This window comes from Phascolarctos cinereus, unplaced genomic scaffold, assembly GCF_003287225.1.
Source record: "Phascolarctos cinereus isolate Bilbo 61053 unplaced genomic scaffold, phaCin_HiC Scaffold_5;HRSCAF=322, whole genome shotgun sequence".
Taxonomy (NCBI): domain Eukaryota; kingdom Metazoa; phylum Chordata; class Mammalia; order Diprotodontia; family Phascolarctidae; genus Phascolarctos; species Phascolarctos cinereus.
This window is the reverse complement of record NW_027555958.1, coordinates 409,719,540-409,733,154: the sequence shown is the minus strand read 5'-3', so window position 1 is coordinate 409,733,154 and position 13,615 is coordinate 409,719,540. Positions and strand designations below refer to the sequence as shown.

Here is a 13,615-nt window from a genome sequence, read left to right as displayed (position 1 = left end):
AATGTTAGCTGTCGTTTTATTGTTGTTCTTGTTAGCCATGGCAGGACAGTTCAAAGACTTGTAACTAGGTGATTCATGTACAGGCCTCTTCCCCTTGTGGATATCTGACTTTTTACACATTTTCAGTGATTGGTTAAACAGGCTTTTATGAGATTGGACAATATCTTTGTTTCCATCTGAATACTGGACTAAAATTAGATGCAGCTTGTAGAAACTAGTTGGTTAAATTTGAAAGAGATGGGGAGCTCTAGAATGCTACAAAATTACATGAAGGCAGCTGGTGGTGCACTGGATAAAATGCTTGACATGGAGTCAGGAAGACCTGAGTTCAAATCCAGTCTCACACACTTACTAGTTGTGTGACCCTAGGTAAGTCACTTAACCTTTGCCTCAATTTCCTCGATTGTAAAATGGGGATCAATAATAGCACTTACCTTATAGCATCATTGTGAGGATCAACTAAGATCATATTTGTAAAAAGCCCTTAGTATAGTAGGTGCTTTGTAAATTATTTTCCCTTCTCTTAACTATATCATCAGGAGATGGGCCATACTACATTAACTTCAAGTCTGTGGTCAGCTTTAGCAGCTCCAGAGTGGACAGTGTAACTGCAGGAGCTGAATGTTGTCTTTCTAGTCTCTCAGAAACAAACATAACTCTAATTCACCTCTCCCCTCCCGTGCAATTGTTCGTCTTCTGCTGTAGTATGAACAAGAGATCGCCAAGTTGAAAGAACGCCTGAAAGTGTCGAGCAGGAGGTTGGAGGAATATGAGCGAAGGCTCCTGGTGCAGGAGCAGCAGATGCAGAAGCTGCTGATGGAGTACAAAGCCAGACTAGAGGACAGCGAGGAGCGTCTACGCAGACAGCAAGAAGAGAAAGACAGCCAGATGAAAAGCATCATCAGCAGGTGAGGGAGAGAGAGTCGGGGGCAGCGGCAGCAGACGACCCATGTTAGTGTTGGAACAAACACTGGATCAGATTTCAAAGGAAAAGAAAAAATCCTTTTTTTTTTAAATCCCCTTTCAACTGCATTTACATGCAGTGTTCACCTGCTGTGGGCGTCCAGCGCCTGCCTCTTGACTCATGATGCTTTCCAGGTGTGAAGCTCCCTAGAAAGCCAGAATTGTTCTTTTCATTTTCTAAAATACATTTTCTTTAAAATGAAAGAAAACAACTCATGAAGTGACTCCCCTGAGAGGTCACAAAGGAGCAAGGCTCAGAACAGTCTCAGAATTCTCCTGCTTTGGTAGTTAGCCTTCACTTGGGAGGAGAATCTTTGGATCAGGAGAGCCAGCTAGCTCTCTTCTTGTTTTATAAACATCTTTACAACCCAAATGCCTTGGAATTTGGCGTGATCTTCCTGAAGCCACTTCTATTGTCTTTATTCGCTCTGGTTGTGTCCACAGAGAAAAGAGTGGCACTCTTTATTTTAAAGGGAGTAACAAAGGAGTGGTGTAAGGGGGAGTATTTTGAGGAATAAGTACTATTGTCTCTCATTTTATGCATTACCTGTTTTCTTCTTTGATTATGTGAATGTTCTCTTCTTGACGTATTTCAGGTTAATGGCTGTTGAAGAGGAGTTGAAGAAGGATCATGCTGAGATGCAGGCAGTTATTGATGCAAAGCAGAAAATCATTGATGCACAGGTAAGAGGGCTTTGCATCTGACTGTGAGGCATCTGTTTACAGTAACTTTTATTCCCTGTCCTTCCACCCCATGCAAACGCCAGGGCAAATGCTGAAGAAGTTGTTAAGAAGCTGCTGACAGTTATCTCTTTTCAACCCTAAAGGGACATTGGTTGACTACATGACCTGCATTATTTTTTCTGCCCTGTACTGGAGAGTAATCCTTTAATAGAGCCCCCCAGCACTAGTGTACTTGGGGCAGTTACCCCAGAAATCTGTCCTTGTGCGTGATGAGGTTGGCTTCTTTTCTTATGGAAGTAGCCAGATCCCCAGGGTGTAAAGAGGACAAGTGACCTGCATGTGTCTGGCTTGCGACCTCCACTGACCCTTGCTTGGCTGTCAAGTTCACAATCTTGTGAGTTATGTCCACCGTGCCATAAACCGTTAGCCCGTGGCAAACTCAGGATAGCTGGGGCAGATTAGTCTAACCGGAACCCCTGCTCTGCGCTGCTGTCTCCCCAGCCCTGTGTTTGGCAGTGCTCTTTGGGATCAGCTTGGCTCCCATTCTTTCTTGGTGCTCTGCTTAAAGGACATCTTTTGGTAACCCTAAAAGACATGAGGTGGTGAAATCACCAGTTGGATCCCTGCCCACTGTGGCCTGTTCCTGGGATGCTTATGGGATAGAGGCTGCCAAGAGCACCTCCCATGCGCTACAGAACATCTGTACTCAGAGGAAAAGCTGGGAGAGAGGAAATACTTCTCACTTGCCACTTCCTTTTTTTATTTTCAGTGCAAGGAATATTTTCTCTAAAAAGCAGGTGCAGTTTTGGTAATTGCTGCTCTGGCAGCTGGAGACTGTTATCTCTCTGAGAATGCTTCAGTCAGCTTTGCATTTCTCACATGCCAAGCCCATCCTAGGACTAGGTTAGAAACACACATATCATCACGTGTGTCACTGAGCTGTGAAATAAAAATATGAGCATGGCTTAATATATGCTCCAGATCTCCTGCCCCCTTCTGAGCAGCCCTCCCTGTTTAGGCTCCTAGAAGATTCCAACCTTCTTCCATTTTCGGTATAAAACACACAGGGAAAGTATATCCATTCGGGACTCCTCATAAGGTCACTTATGTAATTTGGAGTGTGAAGTTTCAAACGCAACCTGTTTTTCCCTAAGTAAGACATTCACATGATTGGAGAGTCAGGTTGAAAAGGTAGTTTGTGGGTGGAATGCTTTGTAGTTGGGTATTCACCATGTGTCTTCTAGCTCTCCCTCAGGCAGTGAGTGGCCACCAGTGTATAATCTGAGGGGATGGGTCAGTGTGTTTCCTTGTCATCAGAACAGTTCCCCTAAGTGTTCTGAACCCTGAACTCTGCAGTGAACCAATGGTTAGAGCTCTGATTACTCAGAAGAGAAGCTTGGCGCAGTTATTTTATTTGAAGTCCTTGTTTATCTTGCCAAATCAGCTTCAGAAACCAGCAACAGCCACCTTTGTCAATCTCATTCTGTAGCAGAGACAAGCAGATCAGAGGCCTACGGAAAGAAGTCAGGGTCAAGAAAGCAAAACTGTGTCAATTTTGCAGCCAGGTCTGAGATGTGGGTTGGTCACAGAAATCACCTGTTCTTGTACAGAGTAGTTCTTTGCTCTCAATTGACTTAATGAGGGTAATTCATCATCTGTTTCTGAAGATACCTTCTCCCCATTCCAATCTCTAGGGCTTAGTGTGTGGTTATACATGAAGAGTAACACACAGAAAAGGTTAAAGGGAAGGAAATATGAGTTTTGGATCCTGACAGCTATGAAGATAGCCATTTAGAATCTGCCCCAAGATCATTAAAAGGGCATGGGAAGGCGAGCAGAAGGTCTCAAAGTGGAGAAATGAATGAATTGATCTTTTGTGCAATACCAAAACTGGAGAAGAGTTCTGAACCAAATTTAAGTGTTATATTAGTGAGTTTTAGAACTTCTTTTTGCCAAGGGCCATTTTAATGATCTCAGCTTTAACTTACAGCTTCCCCTTCCAAAGCATCCACCCGAGCTGTTTCCTCTTAAGCCAGGACAGGGGGATGCTACTAGGGGTGGGAGAACCATGGTATAAACCTCACTCATTAAAATTAGTGAGATAAAATGGCACTGGTTCTTAAGATACACCAATTAATTGAAATCTTATTTTTGATAAATATAAGTAAATTACTAATTCATGACAGAAATCAAAACATAAATAGATAAAATAAAATCATAGAATCTGAGTTGGAATGGAATTGAGAAATCACTATATGAAGTCTCTGCCCAATATGTTAATTTCTAAAAACATTAATTCTACAAGAAGACCAGCTTGTGAAGCCCCTAAAAGGTACTTGGAGGTCGCAGTAGCTCCTGAGCTATATTTTGACAACTACTTTATGCAGAGGCCAAATGCTCTTGTTATAAATGCCATTGCAAAGACAGCTTCTGTGAATAACAGACATTTTCAAGTTGATGGTCTTGTCTTGTAGAAGAATTACAGATTTATAAAAAGAATTGGGACTATCCCATGGGGTTGTCTGTAAAGGTTCTTGTGTACTGATACCTTCCTTAAATTAATTCCCTCAGAAAAAGTTACCCACACCATCAACTGCATTCCAAAGCTTTGCAAGAGTAAGTAAATCATCTCTTCTGGCATCAGCATCAATGGTAGAATGTAAACTCCTGGAGGTCAAGACCTACTTCCTTTTTGTCTTTGTCTCCCTAGTACAGTGCCTTGCATGTATACTAGGGACTTGATATTTATCGAACTGAACAGACTCTTGTTGAATTGAAAAATTGTTTGGGGATGAAAATGTCCTGTGGAGGTGAGCAATACTGTGTAATATCTGACATTTACCTTGATGTCCCTCAGGCAATGTTCCCAGTAGTATAAAGAGAGCACCTACATAGGTAAGAGTCTTACTTAGGCTGGGGACACACCACTGCCCCAAAACTCCATTGGGCACATGTCTAGGAAATTAGCTGATATCCATGTTTGTCTTTTATCTCTTTTGGTAACCATCTTTCACCCACTCTGTGCTTCAATTGCCCTGCAGTCCTGTCAAAAAGGCTTGGGTTCAGATCCTAAGTTCGGCTTCCCTCTCCACAAATCAGTCGGTTCTACTAGACCTGTAGTATGAGTTGGTCAGACCATCTTGTTACTGAAGCAGCATGAGAAGAAGCTTTGTGACCAGACAGTGGAAGGTCCACTTGTCCCTGACATCATCATGCAGGAAATGACGGGATATGGAGAGGACGGCCATGGGCCAGGCATTACTGCCGTCTTTCAACTCCCAGTGTGGGGAGAGTGCACTGTCACACCTGGCACCATGAGGCTTAGTGAGACCCAGGAGGTCCCCACATTCAGCAGTTGGAAAACAGAGGAGCAGGTGCTGCTGTATCACTATCTCAAGTGACATCTCCACTATGTTAAATTACAGGTCATTAATGGGGATGAGATTATTCAGACAGGCAAGTAAACCCAGTGCAGTCCGTTCTCTAGCTGACCAGCACCTAGTCTTGGCCCCGGGCACTGGTCTCCTACGCATTCCGGCTCCTGGCACTTCCCACACTTTAATTCCTCTGGGTCAGGAATGAGTTTATTGTTGTTTCTTCTGAATCCAGACAGAGTTGAGAGTGTTGGAGCATCATCCACCTTCTCAACTAGGCCTTCAAAAATCCCAGTTTGATTTTGGGAATGGGTTCTTCTCACTCACATACGTTCAACTCCTGGGCAAAGGGATTGATTGGGCTGTGCAATTGCCCTTGTTTCCCTGCATAAATATGTTCATTTTCTCCTCTTACTAAGATCTCAGTTCTTGCTACATGTCCTAATTTTTGTTTTATGGGTTCACAGGTTCCAACCTGTACTATGGAAAGAAGTTTCTTCATCAGTGAGATAAAGATCCACCTAAATATTTTATTTTTGAGAACGAGATTTGTGAAATTCAGCCTCCAGCGGGAGAGGATCATGGGCTTCCCAAAGCTAAGCAGAAAGGATTGTTTTTGCCCTTGAATCAATTTAAGCAATATTTTTTGGTCCTATATATTTCCTGACTTTGTAGAAGAGTATTTCTACACTTTGATGACCCTTTATTTCTGGGGACCACTGTGGCCATTTGTCACTAGCCTTTAAAAAGTCTGTATATTTGCAGTTACTCTCAGTGATAACAGCAACAAACCATATCCTTTGTAGGTTTTTTTTTCTCCATCTAGTTTAGTTTAGCTTTGTAAATTGACACTCATCTGTTGCTACAGAACAAATTATAACTCATGGCAGGGTAGTAATGCCAATTTCTTCCCTTTTTTTTTTTTAATTGCCTCCCTTCTTAGAGGAAGAAAGGATGGTGGTAATAATAGTAACTGTGAACTAGCAGATATCCTCTCCCTTCTTATTTAATTAATAGGCCAGCTTACCCTGTATAGGAAAGTAATATTCCCCACAATGTCTAGCGTTGCCAGACAGTTTTCCATGACTCTTTACTGTGTAACTGGTCCTGGCGGTCTGTAGCTCTCCCTGACATGTGCCATGGGTATAGACAGCTTTGTATTGTTTCTACTTTCAGTACTGTCTGAGCCCTAGCCTGTGGGTACCCTCCCTGTGACTCCAGGCTAAACTTCACCTTATTGGCAAATGGTATTCTCTGACACCCTGAAGCCTAAACTCTTCATACAGACCATGAGAACAGTTAGGACTTTCTTCCACTGAAAAACAGAAATTTTTTTTATTAGAAAAATCTATTATTCTAAACTAGATCCCTCTTTCTAGGGTCTGCAGTGTCTTTGTAGTGCTGATTTGAGGAAGGGGATGGCAGCTTAGAAATAATTGTTTTAATGACCCCACTTCCCTTTGAGCTGCCCTTTTTTTTTCATCTTATGCATTCAGCCCTTATTTTTTTTCCAAAAATAAAATAATGTTAAAACAAAGCTTTTCCAAAGAACAAAAAAAAAACCAAAATGAAAACTTACAATTGGATAGCTTTCCTGGAGTAACTCTGAGCTGGAATGGGTCTAGGAGCCTTGTGTTATCTGTTTGTTTTCATGTGTTACATCCATGGCATCCACCTTTAAGTCACACCTCCCTCCCCCAACTTCAAGTAACTCCTAGTTTGAGCTTTCGGCTGCTTCTCTCCTCTGTTGCTGTTGCATCTTCACTTTGCTGGTGACTTCAGGCTGCTGCCATTTTCTGTTTTAATTTGGAGCATAACGTGGGTTCTTTTCAGATGTGACTAGTATGTTGTCTGTAGGACCAAAAGCCCATAGGCCACTTGTACTTTTTCTCTGTAAAATGAAACATCTGGTGCTTCTTTCTGTGCCACCATTTTCCATTTTCCAACCTTAAAACCAAAGCATGCTGTGCAAGAAGACAGCTTGCCATGTAAAGACCTATTAAAGGAGACCTCATTATGTGAGCACGACGTGCTCCACTCTCTCACTTAACAACTGCAGTGTGCCAAGAGTTCATTCAGAGGGTGTCTAATGCTTAAAAAATAAACAGACAAGTGGGGCAAAGGGTGACAAACTAAGACGCCGCAGGCTTACGGAGAATGAAAGACTTCAAACAATAAACAAGGAGGCAGAGATGTTCCATTTTACTGGGAAACGTTGAGATGGCTGCCTCTGTCATAGAAAATGTCAGAATTGTTGATGGTGGCTTTAAACTTGTTCATAGTAAAGAAAGGCTATTTTTAAAGAAAAAAAATGGTAGCAGGCAAATGTCACTAAAACCACACGTGTGTATTTGTTTCAGGAAAAACGGATCGTGTCCCTGGATTCAGCCAATACACGGCTGATGAGTGCCCTAACCCAGGTGAAGGAACGCTACAGCATGCAGGTCCGCAATGGCATCTCTCCCACCAACCCCACCAAGCTTTCCATCACGGAGAATGGTGAATTCAAAAACAGCAGCTGCTAACCAGCTCTCCTGAAGAGACAGTAGAGATTGAAAGATATTGTATTGGAAAATACAAACCCATCCCCCTGTCCCCAGCCCTTCACCCTGCCCCTCCAGGTTTACAGAATGCTGCTAAATTGGAATGGCAACATAAAGGAACTAATGAGTGGTGAAAGAAACCATCTCCTTCAGGGCATAAGACTAGGACCAGAGAGTCAGTGCTCTTCTCCCATATCTCTTTGTACATAAGGAACTCAGTTCTGGGCCATGTACAGAAAATGCCACTGTAATATACCAAAAGGAAGTTAATAATGTAGATTATCTTTTTAATTATTGCTATTTTTATTATTGTTGTTTTTCTCTTGTTAAAAGCACTGCAGTTGGTAGAGGAGGAAAAATAGGAACTATCTGTGAGTGAGGAAATGAGCTTATAGGTTTAGTAGAAAGAAACTATGTCTGACTGATACAAGCCCTTGGAGTGCAACAGATTGGCAGAATTCATTTTTCAAGGAATTGTTCTGCTGGTTTGAAAACCATCTTTGATCCTTTGATCCGTTTAAAAAAAAAAAAAGAATGGCAAGACCCAATCAAAAGAAATCTATACCAATGGTCAGTTAAGATTGGATCTGATCAAAGAGCCTTTGGCATCCACTATTACAAGGGAGAGAGGCAAAAGTTTACTGTAGCATCATTGGACTTTAGGGATAATGTTTAGATTCCTGTCAGTAAATCTGTTTCCTTCTCTCTATGGCAGATTTTCTCTTTAGTAGGCAAAAGAGAATATCCAATTTTAAATAGGGGATTTTTTTTCACCCCAGTTGTAATAAAGGTATTTTTTTCATTTTTAGAGTTTACAGAACTGTAAATATTTGTCTCTAAATGCCATCCTACGTCTTTGTATACTTCAGTGTCCTCTTCTCACCCATAATGGAAGCAATCATACCAAAAAAGGATTTATTCTCCATTATCTAAGTCATCCAAATCTGTTATCCACATTCCATCAGGGAAAAAACAAACAAGCATATTTATTGTTTCTGCCCTCCTTCCCTTCGCCCTAGAAAGGGCTAACTGAACAACATGAAGACCCTGTATAATTTCTGGTTTTCAAATATATCACAAATGCTTTTCTGATTTTTAAAATCATTATGTTCATTCAGATTTAGATTTTTATCTGTTGGAGTGACAAACTGGTTTTATCCAGATTACTACGTCTTCCTCACATTGCCCCCAGCCAAATTTGGAACTGAGTCCAAATCAGAATTCCCACATTTGGTGAAATGAAGCCTGCTCTTCTCCCAACACGAAACTGAATCAGGAGGCGGGGGCAATAGGCTGTTGGCGCACACAAGCTTTCATCTTCCAAGGAGTAGTTAAATCTCGTAGTAACAGGGTTGGCTATGGGAGACCCATTTTTTAGCCATGGCTTTCCTATAGGAAATAGTCTAGTTCAGATACAGTCACGTGAACTATTTATTTCCTTTGTTCAAGGAGTGTGAAACGTTGTCTTGGGTGAATAATTATCAAAAGTACAGAATTGTATGCATTAAACAATTATTATTCATATATAGTTGCACAAGTATACATATAACTATGCACAAGTAGGAAACAGTCAAACCTTCTATACCGTCAAATACAGTAAGGTCAGAGTGTCTTTGCTCTTTTTATCCAGGTCTTAGCAGTAATTTTGGTTGTGGGAGAGAAGTGTCTAGTATGAGTAACAATAATGTTTAATTCAAAATATTATTTTTTAAAAACCATAACAAACCTAAGGGACCAACCATGTGCCTAAAGTAAGCACCCATGGGTGGTGATGGTAGCTTTTTTTCTTCACCATCAGAGTAAACAAGGGGAAAAAAGAGATCATTTATGGTACAACTTTTGTTAATAGAACAGCCCAGTCAGATTTACCTCTCAGTGTTCCAACCCTGTGTTCTTTCTCTCTTCAGCCTTGCCCTCTCTCTCTCTCTCTCTCTCAGGTCAGTTTTTTTGACCCTCTGTGTTTTCTTGTCTTGTTTCTGTGCTTCTAAGTGATCCTTCCCCCTTCCTATATATACTCCCTTCACCAACTCCTAATGCCACCAAACAGATCTAAAGTAGGACCTTCTCTCTATATTGGCTTGCCCACAACTACTATGTTTAAGAGTTTGGGAAACCTGTGTGTTCCCATACTTTACTTCACCCTCCATTTTACACACACCCCTTAGAATGTGTTTCACGGACTGAACTAAATGTACTTCTTGTGTCTTTCTCCTCCACATTGAAAGTACAGGCCTGATTCTGATCACTTTGAGCCACTTAACACATACTGCTTTCAAAGACATGCCCAATTTTGTGAGAATTCAAAGTACTGATATCCTGTCCTTCTTACATGGCTATTCCCAACCCTAGCAAAATTAATTCTACACACAGCTCTATACCATAGAAAACTTGGTAAATGGATTGTCTGTTTTAATGGTTTTAAGTATGTTATACGAGTGATCTCTTGAATTGAGATTCAAAAACCCTAGAGTGTTTGAATATAAATGGTGTCTTGAAAGGCTTGTAGGTTTACCTACGTTGGAAATAAGCTTTTGGGTGAATGCTGTTTAAGGTGATGCATCAGACTAGATCTCAAGTGTTAGCCTTGTGGTATTCCGCTAAAGGTTTTGTTGTGATCAGATTCTGTAATTAGATGTCTAGACCTCGTGGGAATGTATTAGGCAGCCCTTTACGTAAGAAACTCTTAGTATGTGGAAGGAGAAAAGGAGAGAAACAATACACATGTTTCAGGGGCCAAGTTAGCAGGATTATAAGTAAACCAAGTAGCTACTATTTTCAAATATGTTGGCAAATGTATTTAAATTTAGCTTTGTCCTTTGAAAAATCTAGCTTATTTAAATAATTTAAGTTATTTAAATTAGATTTAAATTTAGATTATCCACTTATAGCCTCTATTTAGCCAAATCTTTTTTTTCTGAGCATTTCTATCAAGAATACAGCCCATTAAACATTTGATTAGTAGGTTCCAAAGAAGAGAGCTACAGGAAAGTAATAGTGTCCGTTCTTTCAATTGTTATTTAATATTTATGAGTTTTCTACTTCCAACTTTGTTGGATAATATGACAGAGAAAACCACCATAAAGGCAAATGGCCCTGCTTCAGCCAGTTGTTGAGGAGCCCAAAGACAAGACACAGCAACCTTTCTCCTACAAAAGAGACTGTGTTGTATGGTAGAGCTAATGGGCAAGTTCAGTTAGATGTCACGCTCCCTGCTCCTCCTGACTTATCACCTGTTTGTTAGGTATAAAATGGGCTTTGGTTGAATAGGATGTGGAATTCTGCAAAGTGCCTGTGTAGGTGACCCCAGGTTATAGGCAAGAGGAAAGACAGTTGATGAATGTTGCTAAGATTCAGGAAAAGAGCCTCATGTTTCATATTCCTACCACAGGATCAACAGTCAAGCCTACTAGGCCTGGTTTCTAAATGAGTTAAAATCCCATCAACTCATAATGTTCCATGAGGCCCTGCAATAAAAATTGTGAGGGGGCAAAGATTTGACTGGGGCTGGTTTCTTGCCACAAGTTAAATGTAGCATAGTGCTCTTTCTGTAGCATTAGATCTGTTTGCTTAGGTACTGTAGGCAGTCCAGATCAACTCTCTGTTAGTCTTCTTCTCCCTTTTACTGACGGTGGATTGTCCTGCCTATCTTAAAAGGAAGAAGTAAGATCCCATGTCTCGGACTGCTGTCCATCTCTATGAAGCATTAATTATATGCCCTTGAATACTGTCTTATTTTTAGAAGTTAAGCTTTTCAGATTTGTGACTACCTCTCTCTAGCCTTGTTATTGGACCTCTGCTTCTTAAATCCCACTGCCCTTTCACTCGGTCATTTCCCTGAGTTTAATCAGAATTGCAGTAAATGGGAGAAAAGCAAGGGTTCTTAGTCAGAAGTCCCATATAGCAAGGAAGCTGCTGCAGGGGAAGGTCAGCATTACTAATTCAGCTTCCGCTCCAATCTCCACCTAGGTAATCTCCTGTCCGTGGGCCCTTTGGAGGCCAATTCTTACACCAACTTAGCAAGTTAGACCATTCTAAGTGCCCAATGTGAGACCCTTCAGGCATGCAACAAAGTAGACCTGGAGACACCGGGATTAGCCATTGATCTGGACCTTCTCGCTAGCTCAGACTTGCTGCTCCAGAACCCATTCCACAGGCTAAATAACTCCTATTCTCTGCACTTTTGGAAGAACTTTGTGTGTGGGCTTAACCTTTGAAGAGTATGTATGGGCAATTACTCACCACAGTTGTGAGAAATTCCAGCCCCCATCCCTTCCCATGTATCCTTCCTCTCTCCATATACTCACACACTGAGAACCAATCATTTAATTTTCAGAATGTCATTTTCAGAAACATATCAATGGAAAGTACCTATTTTTAATACTTCTTCAAAGAAATGTTGGAGTTTTGAAACTTCAGATAGAAGTTCATGTGTTATTTTGAATTATTGCCCTTTGTTGCTAAAAGCATTCTCCTATTGTCAGTACCCAGCTGAGAATACTAAACTCTTGATTTTAGGAAGGACCAAAGCAATGAAATTTGTGTGAGATGAAATAAATATCTCATGAAGAAAGAAAGAGACAGAGAAGGATGTATGATCTAAATGCAGACTTATGCATATTAGCCTTCTCTACAACCCAAAGAACCACAGTTTTAAAGGAGGCAAGAAGAGTTTAGATTTTCCCACCATGTATAAAATGTGTTGCTATGATATATGGTAATATGGTATGATGGTTTCAACAGGTAACACAGTTTTCTGAGGCCCCCATTTAATCTACTTCATTCTATAAAATCAGTGATCATCAAACATTGTTGAATCGCATTGCCCTATCATCAGTTCGATTTCATTCTACCCCTCCCTCCTAAAAATGGTAAATGATATATATTTACATGTATGTACATGCCCCATTCACTTATCTTTAGGAGTAAAGCTTTTCAGATTTGTGTCTACCTCTCTCCAGATATACATGCCCATTTATCTTTAAATGTGAGAATATCATAAGACCCTTTGAAAGAATGGGAGGATGATGCCATGGGATGTCTTCCTCCAGAGTGGGAAGTCACTGTGTCATCCTGGGCCAAACCTGAGGAGGCCTAGCTAGCTATTTCCTCACTACTGGACCAAGATAATTTAGAAGTGGTGAGAGAGCCATCCCAACAATTGTCATACGTTGTCGTGTAGCGGGCTAACCAAAGACAAAGGGGGATGTATTTAAAAGATCTTGTTAATGTTCCAGAACACATTTTAATCCCATACTCATTTTGTTTTTCCACTTCAGCATTCCCATTTGCCTCTTGGAAATCTCTCTGGTTTAGATCGCCAAACAGGTTACTGTGTCACAGTAGTAGGAGGGTATGATCACTAAAATCCAGATCTATCAAAGTTACTATGGTGTATATATATTTGGAGGGTTGGGGAAGAGAATGTCTATGTGTGTAAATCGCATATTTTTTGTCATTTCTGAACTCCCAAGGGGGGAAAAGGCTCAAATCATCTCTTCCATAACAGGTTGAATATAAGTTACTCATTGGATAGCCACTATTTGCAAATAAGTTAAAACCAATAATGAAGGTGACATTTTTGACTGGTGCTTAGATATTTCCTCTTACTTTAAAACTAGCTCTCAGAAACAACAGCACATCAACTTGCATCACTCCCATGAGGAAATTACCTTTTAAAAAAAGATTTTTTTTCATCTCCAGGGCCTTAATAAGTGTGTGTTACTACACAGGGCTATTTTACAATGATCAAGCTAAATAATTTATTTTTTATTTCATGAAAGAGAAATACACCTTAGAAAAACAAAACCCAAGATTTTATTTTATTTTTAAAGCCATATTTTTGTGCTAGTAGCACATGGATTGTTCCATATGTGAGATCCATATCTGCATTTCATTACCTGGGTTTATTCTAAAGAAGATTTATTTTTGTTCTGTGAATAATTTTTGACGGTTCTTGTACATGTACAGATATAGATACATTTGAGGTCTTTTATTGATATTCCTACAAAGAATACAAATAAACTTTAACTTTAAACATTTGAGAGTAAATTT

At 40.4% G+C, this 13,615-nt stretch overlaps 1 protein-coding gene across 9 annotated transcripts in view; it reads left to right on the top strand.

Moving 5' to 3' along the window:
- Positions 1–13,600, top strand: part of RASAL2 (RAS protein activator like 2) — a 335,304-nt gene extending 321,704 nt beyond the window's left edge. For 5 of the 9 annotated variants that reach the window (XM_020984301.2, XM_020984300.2, XM_020984298.2 and 2 more), the window contains 3 exons: positions 706–908; positions 1,560–1,647; positions 7,382–13,600. In XM_020984301.2, the coding sequence (XP_020839960.1) occupies positions 706–908; positions 1,560–1,647; positions 7,382–7,546 (456 nt within the window). In that variant the 3' untranslated portion in view covers positions 7,547–13,600. The other 4 variants (XM_078156478.1, XM_078156477.1, XM_078156475.1 and 1 more) reach the window with 2 other exon arrangements.
- The last annotated feature ends 15 nt before the right edge of the window (positions 13,601–13,615 follow it).